General features: G+C 42.5%; 1 protein-coding gene across 1 annotated transcript; it reads right to left on the bottom strand.

Annotated features, from left to right (window-relative positions):
* Positions 1–6,352: 6,352 nt before the first annotated feature.
* Positions 6,353–17,935, bottom strand: LOC135263997 (homeobox protein BarH-like 2). Its single transcript, XM_064352548.1, has 4 exons — positions 17,496–17,935; positions 10,490–10,802; positions 8,133–8,217; positions 6,353–7,657 (listed from the first exon to the last, which is right to left on the bottom strand). Exons 1-4 carry the CDS (start codon positions 17,674–17,676, stop codon positions 7,409–7,411), a joined length of 828 nt encoding a protein of 275 aa, XP_064208618.1. The 5' UTR covers positions 17,677–17,935; the 3' UTR covers positions 6,353–7,408.
* Between the last annotated feature and the right edge of the window lie 835 nt (positions 17,936–18,770).

Below are 18,770 nucleotides of genomic sequence, written 5' to 3'. Positions count from 1 at the left end.
CCCTTTACTTTTGCTGCAAAGAGCAAAGCAAAAAAAAATGAAGCAAGAACATGTATTCCAGTTGCCTTAAATCGTCTAAATGAAATCTGAAATTACATCTTTTTCCCATAAATGAGAGGGAACACGGATGTGGCTGCCTGGTAATGTTCTAAAGACTGACTAATTATGCTGTTATAATGAGATTAAATATAACCATTTTCATAATCATTTAAAAAAAAATGTCAGTCTTTTTTTGAAATGATTATTTTTTTGTAAGTCTTACAACGTTATAAAGGGGAGTGCTGATTAAATGAGTAGTAGGTTGTGGCGCAGCACGTTTAACGGAACCACAGCAGTCATTCAGAAGAACTGAGCATGGATGTGTTCAGGCACAAGTCTGCATCATGACATCAGTATGCTGGTCAACACTACTGAACCGCATGTAATCTGTGAAAGGTAGAATGTCTGTGCGCGTGTGTGTGTGTGCATGTGTAAGTGTATGCTTTTGTATGTGTGTCTGTGCATGTGTGTGCTCATGTGTATGCTTTTGCGTGTGTGTGTGTGTGTATACTTGCCTTTCTGGACACACACATAAGTATATGGACATGCTTTTCTGAAGAAGACGAGACGCAGCAGCACACCGATACTGCAGGGAGAGTGTCCCTTCAGACTGGTATCCAGCCAGTACCTCATGGTTTAGGGACACGTTTGTTTATGATTCCCTGCCAGCGAAGCTGAAAAGGGCAATTAATTCACCAGTGATCATTTCCTCACTGTTCTCATAAACCTTATTGTGTGTGTGTGTGTGTGTGTGTGTGTGTGTGTGTGTGTGTGTGTGTGTGTGTGTGTATTTCAAAAAGGATAGCCGTCAAATTTCTTGATACTTACACAGCAGTACAACAAACTATGAACTTCAACGCACTGTGAGCTTTTAATAAATTCTGTGAGACCCAGACATTGATGCATTTTCAAGTCTATGTTGTGTGTACTCCAGACCTTCTTAGTAACAGCTGAAAATGTTTCGCTGTTTCACTAAAATTTAGTATAGGGCCTAAGGAACTGGGAAATGTTGTTCTAAACTGAATGGTGAACTGAAAGGGAAAAATGGTGTCTCTAGAATGCCTGGAAAGAAATGTTGCATTTTTGCAACACTGGGTCTCACAAGGTTAAGCTCTACAGGCAAATAATGGTAGGAATACAAATATGCAAGGCAGTAAAGCTTTTCTGACAGATTTACCTTCAAGACCACACATGGGTTCGCATAACCCACTGAAAAATAAATGATGCTTCACTGTTACTTTTCAACAAGTGTACATGCACCCCCTTCAATCGATTTCCTATATTTCTGTGCTAACTGCTTCTCAAAAATAAGCTTTTAAATCAGTTGAACTCCAACCAAGAGGAGGCGCCCCGTAACTGTGCCCAGTGTTAACAGGGCTTCAAGGCGGGAAAAAGAGGACAAACTCTTAAATTTCACAGCGAGCGATACTTGGCAATAATCCACGTGAGACTGGTTCCTATGCTCCCATGACTGGGCTCTGGTCCTCTAGGCTAATGTACACAAACGCGTCTCTTTCTCCCCAGTATTTGTTTGCCGATAACCTAGCAACCGTAAGTCGCTCTCTTGGACTGTCACATATTTGATTCGCCTCCGAAAGCGTTTCGTTAATCCCCTTGTTTCTCTTACAGCATCTCTCCTTTCTGGAGGTAAAGTTACACCTCCACCTGGACAGACCCTCAATTGTTACTCAGGGCGTCGCTAGTGCCGGGACCAAATAACATTTTTTTTTTTTTTTAAAGACCTGAAAGACTTATAGTGCCGGCGAAATGTCTCTTCCGACGCGGCACGGGAGAGGCATGCCGATTTCATGGAACCAATCTGCGGTCACTGACCTTGCGTATGCTGCAAAAAGAGCCGTCACTCGGTTACTCTCCCGAGTGGCCAAGTCAGCGGAGTCAGATGGCTCGAGTCCAAAAGCCCAGACCGGTGATCTTAATTCCTGGTCCTGGCAGGCTGCAGGGTCTGCTGGTTTTTTTGTTTGTGCCTTAAACACAACAGCCACTTAGACAAAAGAAACCAGGTGATGGTGAGTTAACCGTGTAGTCGACTGATTTAATCGATCAATTAAGTGTCAAATAACAACAAAAATCAGCAGACCCTGCGGCCCACCAGGACAAGGAGTGAAGATCAATGGCCTAGATGAATCTGGGTTGAGTTATTACCTGACTATGACTGGGTGTCTGCAGTAGGAAGACACAAATGGAGTTGCCCTATACCGGTAGGGTGGGCTTAATAATTTGGCTGAGGTCCCTTCTGTTTAATTCTGCACAAGCGCCCCCTAGCTGCTGATATGCCTCCCAGTTATTTACTGTAGCAGTGGAGTATACATCTACAAACTTCCAGAGTATCTGAAATGATTTAATGCAGTCTGAGATATTAGAGTAGCCTCCAAACAACAGCTGAGGTCTTGCAATAACCTCCAAACAACAGCTCAGGGCCAGAGCAGGTACAGTCCAGAGTCTCCTCTGACTGTGATAGCCAGTTTTGTCTTCAGTTTCTAACAGTTTCGGGACCTTAATGTTGTCCCAGCGTAAATTTTGACATTTAAGCAGGATTGAGCAGAAATAAGGAAAGTAGTGTGTCTGTGAGTGCATGCGTGTGTGTGTGTGTGTGTGTGTGTGTGTGTGTTGATATAGTGAAGGAAGAGAGATGTGAGAATATTAATTCACATGTGCATATACGCATACATGTGTTCACAAGCGTGCACGCACACACTTTGTGTTCTTCTTGTTGTAACTTGGCAGTATTGTAAATGAGGGCCCTCGCTCAGTGCTTCTCTGAGGCACGCACACATGCGCACATACACACACGCACATACACACACACATGCACATACACACACGCACGCACATACGCACACGTACACACGCACATGCACGTGTGCGCACATACACACACACGCACATACACACACGCACATGCACACACGCACATGCACACACACACACATGCGCACACACACACACAAACACACACGTGTGCAAACACACATACACACACACATGCGTATTTGCCACACTCGAGTCATGGCCTCCTGTCTGACCATCGTAAAAAAAAGACATGCAGCAGATTGGCTGGTTAATTAAAGCTGCTCTTTCTGTCTCCTCGCCTAGAAAAGTCCCCCACGTCCTTAAGGCTATGATTGCTCATCTCATCCAACCCCACAGGCTCCTGAGTACCCTTAACCCATCCCCGTCTCCATCCCCTCCTAACACAACTCACAATAGACCAGATCGCGTAGCATCGTCAAGGAAACACTACACGCTAGCGATGTTTACACAGAGAAAAACCATTCAAAATGTTTATAGCAACCAGCGCCACAACACAGAATGTGAATTTACCCGGAAGATTAGTCACGGGATAAGTCAGCGGAATGCTGTCCGTGTCGCGGGACAGTGAATCCTGCCTCGGTTGATTGGTTGCTTTACTAGGGCATATTCTTACACGTGAAAACGACTACGTGTCGTACATCATATGTATTGTATTTTCTGGGCCGTCCTTCGACGTGCCCTCACCTCCAGCCTGTTATGCGATCTGGAAGATAGACTTGCGCTATTAAGAGCTGTAATTTGAAGCCTCTGATTCGCTGACACATCTCTGACCCCTATGCGATCTCAGTAAAGAAAACAGCTACTCGGCACAGGCCTACTTAGAGATGTTTTGACATCTGTCTCCATCACAATAGCTCAGGGAAAAGGCTGAAGTATGCAGCGACAACGACTTCATTCAAAACATGCCCATCAAAAAATTCTGTTTTTTTTTTTTAATTACCCATCTCTTTCCCTGTTGAAATTAGTGTACAGCAGAAAACACATTGGCTGCAGCATTCTTAACGTCTTATTCTTATTCCTTTGAAAATCAGGTGCTCTGGAATATTTTTGTGACGTCAGTATTGGAATGTTCGGTTTCAAACATTCTAATCACATATTTGTGATCTTACATTGAAAAGGCTTGAATGCCATTGGCCAAAGGAGCCCCAGAACTGAACTGACTGAAGCTCATATCTTTGACAAGGAGAGAATTTATCTTTGTTAAGCATGAAAAACGCAGTCGTTTTCATTCCAAAAAAAAAAGAAAGGATCGAAGACCACCCATTCCAGATAGTCAGGCGATTTAGAGGTTAAGGGGAAAGGGGTGTACTGCAGTTTTGTACCTGAATGAGCAGACAGTACTTATATTCCCGGTGTATAAGCTGCTTTGGCAGAATGGGTTTTCAATTATTAAGGACCTTGGCAGCATATGAAACCTAATACCTCCAGCAGCGCGCAGAATTATATTCATCTCCTCTGAGAGGCATTTACATACAGCTTTGAGATGCTCTTTTTCTGAGATGCTGAGCATGTATATAAACTAATCATTGCTCTTGCAATAAGAAAAAATCCATTTAAGGGGGGGGGGGGGATTTGGGAGTTAAGATAATTCCAAGGGTCCCGACTGTTAGAGGGTCTCAAAACATATTAAGACAGAGGATATTCTGAGGCAGTCCCGGATCCAGACTGCTGTGATTGGGGGGTGGGGTGGGGGTTGGGGGGGTTGGGAGGGGGGGGATCAGACAGAGATTTATGGGGGGGCAGCTTTTTTTCGAGGCATAGAGTGTGCCATACAGTTTACAGGTCTACATTGCTTAACGACTTTTTTAAAAACTCAAGATCATTGACTCAGTCTTTTACATTTAATTGTATGCATATGACCCAATTAGTGTCCTATAGCCAGTCCCTTCAGCCTCTCCTGTAAAATGCTGCTCCTCAAGTAGTTCTTGATTAGATTTATTTTTAAAAATGATTCATTCATTTAAACAGGGCTCTGCGGTTGCTACTGCGACAGGCAACGCCACAACAACCACAGTTACCCAACACATCTCACCGAAGGATACTGGGTGATGTGCAATAAGCATTTTTTGACAAATTAGGAGACTGAAGTGTGTGCGTTCACAATTTCAGTTTTAAAACTTTTTTTTTTTTTTTTTTTACATTTTCATGTAGGGCTAGTTATCCGCAAAGTTTTGGGGGCAAACCTTTTCTGAGGTGACCTGCACTCTCAGAAATAAAGGTACATCGGAGGTACATTTTTTTTCATGTCCCAAATTCACCCTAAAGGTGCACCAATGTTCTGTTCGGGGACTAATAAGTAGGTATTGCATTTAAGGGGTACAGTTTTTTTTATACCTATAGAGTAGGAGCCCAGCATTTTTTAGGGCCCATTTCCATAGCATTTTCTCTGAGAGTGTGGGGTGATGGGGCCCAATGTAAGTTTTTTTTTTTCCTGGGGCTCAAAATCCTCACCTGTACCCCTGCTCCATACTGACCTGGAGCTCTGAGAGGAGGACAGGCTCTGCAGGCTCACTGAAGCGTGCGTCCCCGCAGGCTGTTTCTGTAAGTGTGTAAAAGGTGTGACAGCACACCTACACCATGAGGTCTTGCGTGGAATGTTTGCCCTGGCCTCACCGCTAGAGCAGATTTGTGTTTGCCAGTGGCGTCTGCTGAACAAAATGCTTTTCAGGCAGGGGTACAGCTCCAGTGTTTTTCAATCTTCGTCATAGATTGAGCAACAAACAGGGATTTTTCGTTAATTTATTTTATTCTATTTATTTTTATGTTTATAGTTTACATTATATTTCATACATTATGTATAGTTAATCAATAGTTTCAATCAGTAGTCTAGCAAATATCGCCATCATGAAAATGACTAGGCTGTGGTGAAAAAAATTAAAATAGCAACACCTGATGCTTTTAAAAGAATGAGATGCAGACATGGCAAACTTTGGCTCAAAGCCAGTTCTGATTCAGCAGATTATAATTTACTGGCTTGTATCATGCTTCACCATTCCGCCATTTTCTCACATTAATAAGAACAGGAACTTAAGATTTCTGGTGTTTTCCAATGGCCTGAAAGGAGTCAGTAATTTTCGTTATTTGTCCGTTTCACTTACCTGTCGTACTAAGTACAATAGGTCCATAGTACTGCTCTGTACTCAGCCTGTCCTACACACGAATGAAGACTGGCTTTACCAGTCACAATCAGACACCCCTAAATTAGACATACACACACACACAGACATACACCCGTGAGCTTCCTCTAGCCTCCAAAAACGACAAACAGCCACTCACTAGCTCACAGTTAAAATCTAAAATATATCACTGCATAAAGCCATTAAAGGCAACATCTAATGCCATACAAACATTATGCTTTATGCAAATATTATCAACAGGCCAAATTATAAATATTATTAAATCAGTCAGTGAATGTCTTTTGACATTTGTTGAACATGTGCACAGAATTTTTAAAAAGAATGCACACGTGAAACCATTTAAAATATTTTAACCCATAATTTTTTTAATAAAATGTACACAATTTTACACATAAGTGGTGTGAAATATAAAAAATATAGATTCAAATGTCATATTTGTTCACAACCCAAGAAAAGTCACTCGCTCACCCATTTGGCATGAAATAAAAATGTACACCATAAAAATATACACGTTTACGATCTTTACAAATACAGGTATTGCAGGAATATGATTTAAAACTTTTTGACAGGGAGGTCTGTGCTTCGCAGTGTTTTCAAGTGAAGGCCCAAAGGCAGAAAACATCAGTAAAAAACGTTTCCTGATATCTGACAGCTTGTGTGGTTTTTTCAGGCAAAGAGCACGATTTATTCAACTCTGAAAGCCTATGGGGCTTCCCTTGTGGAAAAATCCGTCTGCCTCTGGTACTAAAACAGGTATCAGAAAAAAAAAACAGATATTTAACGTGACAAATTCCTGGGTATTACGCACTTTGATGATTTGCATATCTCGCACTGTGTTTTGATGACTCATTTCAATATTGTGGTCACGCATTTGACATGCTGCCAATGTCAATATAATTGCATTTGCATAACATGAAAACGTGTTAAAACGGAAAACGATAAGCAAACAACCTTTTAAAGGCAGACAATGTGATTTTTTTTTTTAAAAGGCACTTTTGACTTTAGTTCTTTTAAATTGCATTTGAAGAAAAGGAACCATTGTAGAGAGTAGTCTGTACAATGTGATGGCTTTTTTTTTACTGAAGATTGTGTGAATGCAAGTGTATACGTATGTCATTCTGTGTGTGTGTGTGTGGGTGTGTGTGTGCAAATGGATACGATTCTATTTATTTAAGGAAGAGGAGAACTGAAATAATATTTAACAGCCTACTTCACTGTCTCATGTCAGCTATATTTTCCTGTGCACTTGTGCACTCCGTGAGCACTTTTGAAAGACAAGTCACAATATTTTCACGTGTACCTAAGTTCCTGAGCCTGAAAGAGCTCGTTTTCCAATCCTTTAATTCTCCAATTTGTATTTTTCCTTTTGCTTTTTCATCTTTTTTAAATAGCTGGTGTCTTTAGCTTCCCATGAGCATGCCTGGTTGATCTGTAGATTCCTGCTCTTGTGTGGAACCCTCTGGCAATGGAGGATTGTGGGATTTGGAGTTTTCAGCCTGAGGCATGTCCTCCGGCATTGATTCATGTGCAAGATCCTTCTCCTGCTGTGCCAGTCTCTCCTCTTCCTCGATTTCCTCCATGGAGGGAATGGAGTTCTTCTTCGGCCTGCCCTTTGGTTTAGTGGGAGACTTCTGTCCTCTTTTCAAAACCTGGATGATCATAGGGAAGCAAAGCAACAACTCAGCCGGGTTCTGTACAACAACTGTAAAATGAATGTAGTTCAACAACTGCACAAGTCGCTTTGCATTGAATGCCTCTCATTCACTCATTCACACACTCACACACACACACTTACAGCAAGGCAGCCAGCTCGTTGAGAGCAATTGTGAGTTATGTGTCTTGCTCAAGGACACTTTGACACACAGAGTGCCAAAAGGATTGAACTGACGACCTTCCGGTTGCCAGACAACAGATCTACCGCCTCAGCTAATGTCACCCCCATAGCAATTACAGGGTGATGTAAGCCTATTGAACCTCTTCACGTGACCCACCCTGTTCTAAAGCTGTCCCACTGCTGGCTGAGCCAGGAGGAATGCCATTTTGTCTTTACTCATCTGTCGTAACCAATCACGTGCAAGTCCCCACGTTCCACAGTCCCCCCGCTATGCTAACCACCCTGCTCACCATTTTCTTCCACTTCATGCGACGGTTTTGGTACCAGGTCTTCACCTGCAGTGGAGTCAGTCCTAGAGACATGGCCAAGTCTGATCTGTTGGGATAAAGACACAGCACGCTCAAAACCGATGCTTAAAGAAAACAGCACACAACGTGTCATTATTTAACACACCTCCATGTCCAGTTGAGGACAACACGTTTTGTTGCCTACGTTATAAAGTCTCCCTCTGTTAAACATAAATTGCATATTTGTAACAAAAAAGTAGTAACTTTGACACAAAATGTGTCAAACGTAACACAAAAGTAGTATCACAAAAAGTGTGTTGACATTGATGAATCCTTTCTGAAGTATAATTAACTAACCATAATGAAACATTTATTTTTTTAAAATAAAAACATAAACGGATGGTTACAACTTCGGCATCTTTGCGTAAAGTCGAGCCATCTTTCGGCTGACGTATCTATTGCAGTGTGTGTTTACGGCCTGTCACCACGCTCCGTAACCTGCTCGACCATGCCGCATACCCCAGGAAGCCTTAGCCAAACATCTGTCACTGAGGCAATCGCCCAGACAAAGCACCCACTGTCTCCGTGACTGCGGCCGGATGTCCTGCAGCCTTCCCGAAAACACGCGCGCATCCGCGACTAATGAGGGAAACTGTCAGTCTGCCGAGTGTTGCCGAGCGCTACACACGGCTCCTAGCAACAGGGGCGATATAGAGGCGTCTGCTGCAAGTCATCCTTTAAAAGCCACATAACTGATAAATGCACTACATCGCATCCGAGATAACCTCTGAATTTCCCAATTGCCTTGAATTTGTGGTCTTTAATCCTTTTCTTGGAAATGCAGGAAGCTTCTAGAATGAAGAGCACACCATGGACAGTAGAACGTGACAGGAGGGTCCCGAAAAATGTTTTTTCCTCCTTTTCCTCCACATTTGGAATGGCCAATCATATGCGTCATCGGTGCTGACTGCAGCAATTGCTGTCGATTAGTGGGAGCGCAAGCAAGTAAGCATGTGCTCTAATCCAAAGCATGTGATGTCAGCCACTGCTTCTTATCCCACCGCAGTTTGTAAGTCAAAGTTGCACATACATGAGTATGTCAGACACAGCTCATGTGCAGCTCAACTGGGGGACCGCAGACACTGACCGGCCAGTGGGGGTCGCTAGTGAGCAATGAGACACTTTCATCCTGTAGGGCTGGCAGTCACTAACGGCCCTGGCATGGTCCGGATTCAATACCCGACCGCGAAGCTTATCCATGCATTATCATAGCCTTAGCAGGATGAGCCACTCAGCAGGCCTGTAAAACAATGTATTTTTAAAGGGAAACCAGCGGTTATCAAGCACACCTGTCACTAACAGGTGCATGCCTTCAAGAGAGAAGAAAAATATACATCCATTCAGATGTTTTCATGAAATTCGTAATTGAATCGGTTCAGTCACAGAGTCAAATTCGAACATGATACTTGTCTTCTTCTTCTTCTTCTTCTTCTTCTTCTTCTTCTATCGGACGGCTCTTGGTTGCGTTCCAGCACACAAACTGTGAGCTCACTGGTGCGGCATGTCTTTCTGGTCCTCTGACTTCTCTGGAAAAGGGAGCACTGCACCGGCGGCTTCTCCACAGTCACGGGTAGGTCTCAGGGCAGGGGACTTCAACCGCCATTACCAGACATCTACAGCAGTAGTCTCCAACCCTGGTCCTAGAGAGCTACAGGGTCTGCTGGTTTTCATAGTGACCTCTGCACTTCATGAATCAATTAGAGCAGTTGGTTACACAGTTAACTCAACTCACCTGGTGTCTTGGGTTTCAATTGGGTGCTGATTTTAAGGTGAAAACAAAAACCAGCAGACCCTGTAGATCTCCAGGACCAGGGTTGGAGACCACTGATCTACAGACTGCCGGAGATGTGTTCTGCAAACCTAAATCCCATCTCCTTGAGGAGAACAGACCCAGCAGTCAAACACTTTGGCAGCCTGTGTGATAAAATACTATCCTGAGGTAAGCTCTTTCATACTTCAGAAAACCTGAAGTTTAATTAAAGTTTATATAGTTATGCTTCACGTATGCTGAGAATACAATTTTTCTCACATGGGTCTGATCGGCAGTGGAAACACTTTAAGCGTGTTCCACAAGATGCTTCAACAGCGAGGCCAAAAAAATAAATAAAAAATGCAAGCAGCTGATGGAAAATGACTTGGGCTTCAAATGAATGGAAAAAGAGAAAAGAGATTCCAAAGAGATTTAGAATATTAACGATGTAAAAAAAAAAAAATACATGAACAGTGTTGAATGAAATCCCCCATCACCTTGTTGAACCTACATTTGGGTGGAATGGGGAAGGAAGCCATTTTGGGAGTACCTGTCGGGCGTGGAGAGGTACTTCTGTCTCTGGAACTTCTTCTCCAGGGCGAAGAGCTGGTGCTCGGAGAAGATGGTGCGGACCCGACGGGCCTTCCTCTGGCGGGCGGAGCCCTGCTCCGTCTCCGATTCGCTGCTGCTGGTGTTGATGGACGTCTCGCCGGACGGGCGGCGCTCGGTGCGGGGGCTCGAGTGGGGAGGGGGGAGGGGGGGACGGGCAGGGGACGGGGGGCTGGAGGGGCGGGTCGCTCCGGGGCCGCCGTCCTGGTGTGCGATGACTGAGATCAGGGGGTAGGGCAACAGGGAGGAGGACTCTGGGAAGATAAACGGCGATGGTTATTGGTTGATCCCAACCTGGTCCCTCCATTGTGCATCACGATGGTTAATTGTCATCCTATCAATGTGAAGGGCATATATAAGGCTGACCAATCAACTTGCAAGTACCACCCCTGACCTCTGCAGATCAATTTTCCTCATTGTGGGCTTTGAGGTATGTCCACTTTTATAGGTTGGTAGCATGTAAATATCTTCACCTGAAAGATGCTTCTTTCACATGTAAAACCAGGCAAAAAAATCATGCGAAACCTGAATATTTCACCCCTCACCATGGAGTGAACACTTCATTTTGTTCTACACTTTGTCATTTTGTTCCACACTTATAATTATAAAATATTCGCAAAACGGAACACATTTGAAGGTACACCTCATAACGAATGCATGATAATTTGCCTCGGTTGGTAAGAGCCACGCTTCCTCAAATTCAGGTATGTGACCATTTTCTGAGGTATTTTTGCAGTACCTTTCCACACAAAAGCTGCCGTAATTCACCAAGAGAAATACCTTTGAGCCACGGCCAAACAGCCGGGCAACCCGTACAGTCAGACCCCATGTTCAGGGCCTTATGCCTTCACAAGGGAAGATCCACCCTGTTACTTATGAGTCAGTAGAGAATTGATCTACGGTGGGAGTAGGTTGTACCAGACCGATCCTCTTTTTGTACCTCTGCCTGACAGATCCATCTCTTATCATATTCTCTATGGGCAGAAGTGTCAGTTAAAATGTCCCTAAAGTGACTGAAAGTCACAGCAGAGAAGACAGTTCTGGTCACTTTTTTTTTTTTGGCAGACACACATTCACCCTTGCAGTAGTTGAGGTGGCAGTAGATTCTGGAAAGGTAATTGGATGTGTCATGGCTTCAGGGAAAATATGTCTGGCATAAGGGAACTTTCAAACCAAGTTCACCCTGCAAGCGTAGGCACTTTTAAACAAACTTAGTTTTCAGGTACTTTGTTTCAGACCCCAAAAAATCCAGAAATCTTGAGCTTTTCACAAGCCTCGCAAGAACCTGGGGAACTTTTCATACTGTACCTTTAACAGTCCCTTTTACTGTACCTTTTAGTTTGATTCTCTGTAATTTATCATAGCGCTAGGTACAATTTAGTTATGAAAATGGCAATGGCAAATGGGCTGAATGGCCTGTTCTTGTCGTTATGTTATGTTATGTTATGTTATGTTATGTTATGTTATGTTATGTTATGTTATGTTATTCATATTCACTTATTTGTCCCTGACTTTTCTGCGTATTTCATTTTCAAGTGAACCAGAATGAACTTGTTTTTAACATTTGGGGGAATGATGCTTTAAACATACCTGGTTCTCCGTTTCAAAGGAACCGAAGTCAGGCGCTCGGTTTGTTTGTTTTGATTTGCATGCCAGTGTACCAGTTATCTGTCAGTTGTTTCATAAATATGTATGTGCACCTTTCAGTCTTCATCAAACAAACAAATGTATGTGGCCTTAGAGTGACTGTCTGGGTGTGTGTGTGTGTGTGTGTGTGTGTGCTTTGTACACACGCAACTGTGTATGTATGAGTTCTGTGTGTGGGTGGAGAGTGGAGTGTGCTTGTGTGCAAGCAAGTGCGGGGGGGAGTTTGTTTTTTGTGTGTTTGTGTGTGTGTATGTATGTACATACATATAGAAATCAAGATCCTTGAATTGTGTACTCAGTACAGCACTTCCACATATGGGAAGTGTTTGGGCCCCACATGTCTGGATATTACCCCCCTAACACATGCGTGCGCATGCTCACATACACACACTCTCTCACACACAGACACACACACACACACACGCACTGTCACACTCCTGCCATCCATAGCTCATTTATTGTTATAGATTTTTGCCTGAGAACCAGAATTTTGTTTTTCCACAAAATAAAAAAGCAATCAACCACAGACAGAAGAATGCAAACTTGGAACTAAGTAGCTATACCTCCATATCTCTAATCAGGAGTGGATTATCTAATTTGGCACATATCTATATTTTACTTATTCTCATGCTTCCATCACAATCACAGTTATAAAATGTGATGAATGTTTCAGATGGATGAGCTCTATTGCTGATAGTATGCTTGACGTTCAAACACATTTTAAGAGCATAACAGCAATCAGCCAATCGACATGCAGTTAGAAACTTAAATCTGATTCATAATGTATCTCTCCAGATAGGACTTTGATTAAGATTACAATGTAAACAACAGATCTAACATAGTAGGCAATAATGACATTATAGCATTGCTGCACATACGCAAGATTTAAAGTTTCCATAGTCCGTATCACATGGAAAGACTTCCTTATGACCGGTGGACTCCTGAGAGGCATTCTGTGCACCTGTATCTGTCAAGTACAGTGCATTCAGAGGGGTTTCTGGATGAATGGCGCATTTGTGCTGCGTTGAAAGGACATTGCTGCTTTTCAACGCTGCGTCGTGCTGTACATCCTCCCCGAGGGCCTCGTCCTTCGGCGCGTGTCATCGAGTCGAGAGCAGCGCCTCGCGTTCTGTCGCTCAGTCGGGACCCGCGAGGACCGGACGATTCCCAGCGTTCGCCGAAGAAATGCGGGCCTACGAGTGTTTGTAATCTTTCGAGGGATTAGCACCATTGTGACAGTGAAAAACTATCTCGACACCGCCCTACGCTTGCTTTAAACGCTTCACTGAATCAGTCTTTGCTTGTGACATGATATATATATATATACAGTTAGAGCAGCTTGTGGAGTTTAAGTGTATGCCCTGGTGATAAACAGTTGTGAGTCACACATTTACAAAAACCATTTAATTGGTGATCAGACCTGATTTATCGCAGGAACACCTGGGGGGGTTAACGAAAATAAATACTTAAATGCGGCTTTTATGGTTAATGCAATTAGAGCAGATCTCTGAGTGACCTCACCCCAACTTGGGGCCAACCCAAAATTTACCCCTGCTCATAACATCTGCATGAAGTAATTACCCATAATCCCACATGAACTCTAACTTTCATAGTTTTACAAAAGCGCATGCATGAATGCGTAATTATATATCATTAGTAAGATACCTGCTTGCAGTAACACATTTCTTATTTAATTTCTGTGGTTAATTATTGCTTACATACAAGAAAGTAAATTGCTTTTTTTTTTTTCCTGACTTGAACCTGTCCAAATAAGCAAAATGCTTTAAGATATCTGGCAAACCTAACTCTGGAGATGATGCATTTTGAGCCGAATAAAGGCGTTCATAGTCGCAAAAAAAAGAAGCATACTGATGAACGTTCTCAGGGTCCGCGCAGACATAAATGGTGTCATAGCGGACCCTATGAAGTTTGTGCAGCAGTCTTTTTTGTCGTTGTTGTTTCACCTACAAGTGTACCTAGTGGAACACAAAACGATTCAATAATTTCCTTCCGTGAATGGAGCTGTTGTCGTTTGCAATTTGCGTGCAAACAAATGATGTGAAATGTCGTCGATAAAGAAGGGTTGGTAGGCTACGCTCTGAGTATGCTTTGAGTACATACAGTACACTGTATGAAAGGCGAAGGTCCGTGCATGTGTCTGCTCCCTGTTCTCAGCGCTTTTATTGCGCAATATTTCACACAAGGAACAATGGGAAATATGAAAAAAGAAAAAAAAAAAAAAAACCCCGTGGCGCAAACCACTGTAAAACATAATTCTTATCACTTTGACAGACGCCCGGGAGGTTTGTCTCAGCATGACAGATGGAATCAAGCACAGCGTGGCTATGACTCAGATTCCTGCTTTACCGGAGCTCTGTCTGTCAGCATTAACCGCACTTAGAGGCCAGCCCTTTTCTTTTAGTTTGTGGCGGATTAGAAGTTAAGTGTGCAAAAGCTCCGGGATTTCTCCGTCTTTATTCCCGCAACCCACCTGCGGCAGCTGGCCGGGACCGCGAAGTCACCCCGCTCCAACTCTGTTTGGATTACTTCCATCGCCCTGTCATGTGAGGAAATGTAACGCAGTGCTTTTTTTTCTCTCTCGGCACGGGGATTCACGAATAAAATCCCCGCTCCTGCAACCAGGTGTCTGACTATTGCTTACAAGTTAATGGTCACCATAATACACTAGCTGCTAGTGGCTTGCAGATAGCCTACTGCCTGTGAATTACGTTAAAACTAGGATTTTATAATTTGCCCAGGTCTGGTCTGTCTAATGGGTTTTCTCATTCCTGAAGATTTTAGCATTGTGATAACCCTGATACTGCAGTGCCTAAATTATGAGGTTCACACGAAGGTAGAACCAGAGGGGAACTGTTGAAAAGTCTAAATGGATAGATAGCTACTGGTGCTTTCACAATGGAATGTAGCAGTACTTTGCTTTCTCGCATGTCTACATTTTTTTTTTTTCCTCAAGGGTTTCATGTCCCAAGTTGACTTCAACTGCCTTCACTCCTTGAAAAATGATTCTGCGTTGGTGCTGCTATTTGGAACCAATGTCCAATAGTGACATCTACTGGACACATTGTGAATACATGCTGGGGACTGAGATTCATCCCATAGCGCCAGGGTGGCCAACCTTGGTCCTGGGGAGCCGCAGGGTCTGCTGGTTTTTGTTTTCACCTTAAACATCGTAACCACTTAGACAAAAAAAACCAGGTGAGGTGAGTTAACCGAGTAGTAAACAACTTTAATTGATCAATAAAGTTCAGAGTAAAAACAAAACCCAGAGTACCCTGTGGCTCTCCGTGACCTGGTTTGGCCACCCCTGCCTTAGTGCAAAGGTATCCAACCCTGTTCCTGGAATCCTACTGTCCTGTGGGCTTTTACTCTAGCCCTAACAAAGCACGTCTCATTCAGGAGCTAGAGATCTCGCTGAGCTGCTAATTAGTAGAGTCGGGTGTGCCAAAATAGGATTGACATGAAAACCTGCAGGATGGCAGATCCCCAGGAACAGGGTTGGTTACCACTACCACAGTGCAAGCTATGAGCATAAAAATGTGTGCAAAGTAATTAAGTCAAAGTTAATCATCGCAACAGGAACTGTAAGACCACAGCAAAGCTCTCTTGGTTGCAGGGCGTGCTATGACAGAAGTGTGGTGCAGGTTTTACACCCAGACATGCGCTCTGAATCTCTTGAACAAGGTACTTATCGCAAACGACTTCAGCGCGCATTGCATCGTAAACAAAAAAATGTACACTATGCAAGGCTTCTGCTAAGCAAATACTTTCTTTACCAGTTACACCCGCAATTAATGTCAGGGAATTAATGTCAGTTTTCCTGTTCTCCATGTCGACTAATGGTGGAAAAATCCATCTGAAGCAGACATGCATTGGGGGGAGGGGAAGCCTGAGCACCTGACCCCTTTTACCCCAAGTACCTGCTGTGCCCCTTTAATTAGATTTTTTTTTTTTTTTTTTTAATAATGTATATTATTTTTATTATTATTGCTCTCATTAATTTGCATTGATTCATTATTGTAACTATATATTCTGTACAAAGTTCTTTCTAGGTCGGTGTGCCCTTTTCTCACATTGAGCACTTGGCCCTTGGAAAGGTCTGAGCACAGCCCTGCTCAGGAGTGTACAGTAACCGGCAGGGAACTGGGCTTGTAACTCAGTAGTTGGAGGTCTGAGCCTCAGTTGGTGTGTTGCCCTTCTGCATGAGAACAAAGCACATGACTCGAACTGTTTCAGTAATATATCCAGCTGTATAAATGGACTTTATGTAACAAGCAAAAAAAATCAAGCTGTGTAAGTCACTCTGGATAAGAGTGTCTGTTAAATGCCAAAGTGATTTCAGAAAAGATGTAAAAGTCCATTTTTTATTTTTACCATTCTGAACAATCATTGACCGACCGTTACGTCCGTCATTATGGAAAACAGGTATTATGCACCACACAGTGTCAGTTGTTCGATTGCATTAGCTATGATTCTTTACACTGCTTCCTTGGTCCAGTGTCCAGTGTCCATGCAGTCCAAGATCCACAACCGTACTGGTTTTAGCCTAAAATATTATTTCCTGTTTTCCACAGCACAGTAAAGCAAAGTTGTTTTTTTTTCTCATCTAACCATCTCTGGCTTCTTCGTGCATCTGCATGCAGAGTTTAATTCATGCAGACTTTAATTAAGGAGTCTACGGATCGTTTGTGAAAATACCTGTGGCCTCCTTCACCTCCCCTCTAACCACACAAGTGGGAGCCTGTCCTGGTGGACTTTTTGTTTTTTTATTTTTTGACTTTTTAAAAAGTAGGCAAATGCGTCAGAAATTAAAAAGCGTAAGTGCAGCCTACAATCCATGCATTAAAAAAATGATCTTGCCTTGACCTGCAATTTCATTTCCAGTCATAATCAGCACATTTACAATTATGGCTGCTAGAAGTTGTTGATTGACTCAGATTTTAGAGGGAGGTTGCTTTCTTCTAGTGTGCATCTCAACTGCTGTCATCATTCAGCCAATACATCGTGTTCTTTCAGTATTTGAAGGTGACTTATGGTTGAATTAATTTTGTTTTGTTTAAATGTAAGATCTTCCATCTGGGAAATAAGTAAACTTATGCGTGATGGGGGATTTCTATAAAGCAATTGGACTGCAGAACTGTTTTTCCTCACTGTAAAAAAAAAACTGACCGGATGAACAGGATAATGCCATTTTAACATTTTGGACAACCGCAAATTTAACAAGCGCACAGAGTATGATTAGAATGAATACGAGGTAACATCGACACTTCATTGCCACTTACCGTATGACTGCAGAAGTTTTGGTCGTGGAAGAAACAGCCCAACTGGCCATGTGGAAAGTTTTTCAAAGTAATCACAAGTCTCCTTGGATAAAATTTCGTCAATCATAAACGTCTTGTATCGCCGCCTGCCCGCTGTCAGCTGCCCGGGTAACACGCATCTTAATTCGGCTGTGCAGTGCATGTCCACCCGTTCAATAGGTACGGCTCTCGCACTTCCAAATTTCAGTGAATTATTAAAATAAGGGGAACGCGGAAATGTTCATAGATCTCCTGAATCGGTTCCTTTAAACGATTTCGGGTGACAGGTGTATTTATTTCGTTATAATCTCTCTCTCTCTCGCTGTCGTAAATATTGATGAAGTATATCACGCGTAGGCATAAACGTAACCTCCCGTTGTTCGCTGTGAACTGCACACATTCACACTGTCTCTGCTATGTTTTAAACGATCTAATCACACTATAGGTTACTTCATCACGGTACGATCTTCCTGTCAATCAAAGTCTCTCTCTTTCTCTCACTTTCTCTCTCTCTCACACACACACAGTCCTGATATCAGTTGGCTACCATTTTTAAAAAACACTGAATATAACTTTACCCTTTTAAAACAATATTCAGAGAAGCAGCATATTGAAACCTAACCCAAGTGTGCAAAGCTTTGGAGAAAAAAAGCATGGGAGAAAAAAAAACCGTAACAGTAACTTAGTTTCTCTTTTGGTCATGTTGCAAAATTTTGAATTAAAGTATTTGCACAGGTTTTCTCTTTGTCTTTTGGAATATGGTTTTCCTTATTTGTAATTATTAGAACAAGAATTTAGTAAACTTTGTAAATAAGTAAATAAACTCGAACAGAGACTGTCCAAAAGCAGTTAATGATGACCCTAATAACAGCCAAATAAACATGCTTTTTAAAATGTGTATATTTTAAAATCTAGTGTCAGAACACTGAGCCAATTTCTTTAGCTCTTTCTAGGGTTTCCCACACAAGACAGTACCTATAGTGACTACAAACTCTCACTCCTTACAATGAGCTTCTCCTTCTCTGATCTCATCTAAACACAATTTAGATACCACTCCACAAGCCAAACGATGAAGACCTGAAATTATTATTAATAACATGTTTATGTAAATGGTTTCTGTAATTCAAAAAAATGCCAAAGCAAAAAGGTCACATTAATGGCAAATCATCTATTATCCGCTAGAAACCTCTTACGTTTATTTTTACAGTTTTACCCACCCTTACAGTCATCATGAAATATCTGCAAATAACTGGATAA

This window comes from Anguilla rostrata, chromosome 9, assembly GCF_018555375.3.
Source record: "Anguilla rostrata isolate EN2019 chromosome 9, ASM1855537v3, whole genome shotgun sequence".
In the NCBI taxonomy this organism is placed as follows: domain Eukaryota; kingdom Metazoa; phylum Chordata; class Actinopteri; order Anguilliformes; family Anguillidae; genus Anguilla; species Anguilla rostrata.
Note: the sequence above shows the minus strand (reverse complement) of the source record. Positions and strands in the feature narration are given on the sequence as shown.

Excerpts from the sequence above, each read along its gene's own strand:
- LOC135263997 (XM_064352548.1), bottom strand. The coding sequence starts at position 17,676 with ATGCACTGCACAGCCGAATTAAGATGCGTGTTACCCGGGCAGCTGACA. Across the intron at positions 10,803-17,495 it reads AAAACTTCTGCAGTCATACG|AGTCCTCCTCCCTGTTGCCC; the intron begins GTAAGTGGCAAT and ends TTATCTTCCCAG. Across the intron at positions 8,218-10,489 it reads TACCTCTCCACGCCCGACAG|ATCAGACTTGGCCATGTCTC; the intron begins GTACTCCCAAAA and ends TTATCCCAACAG.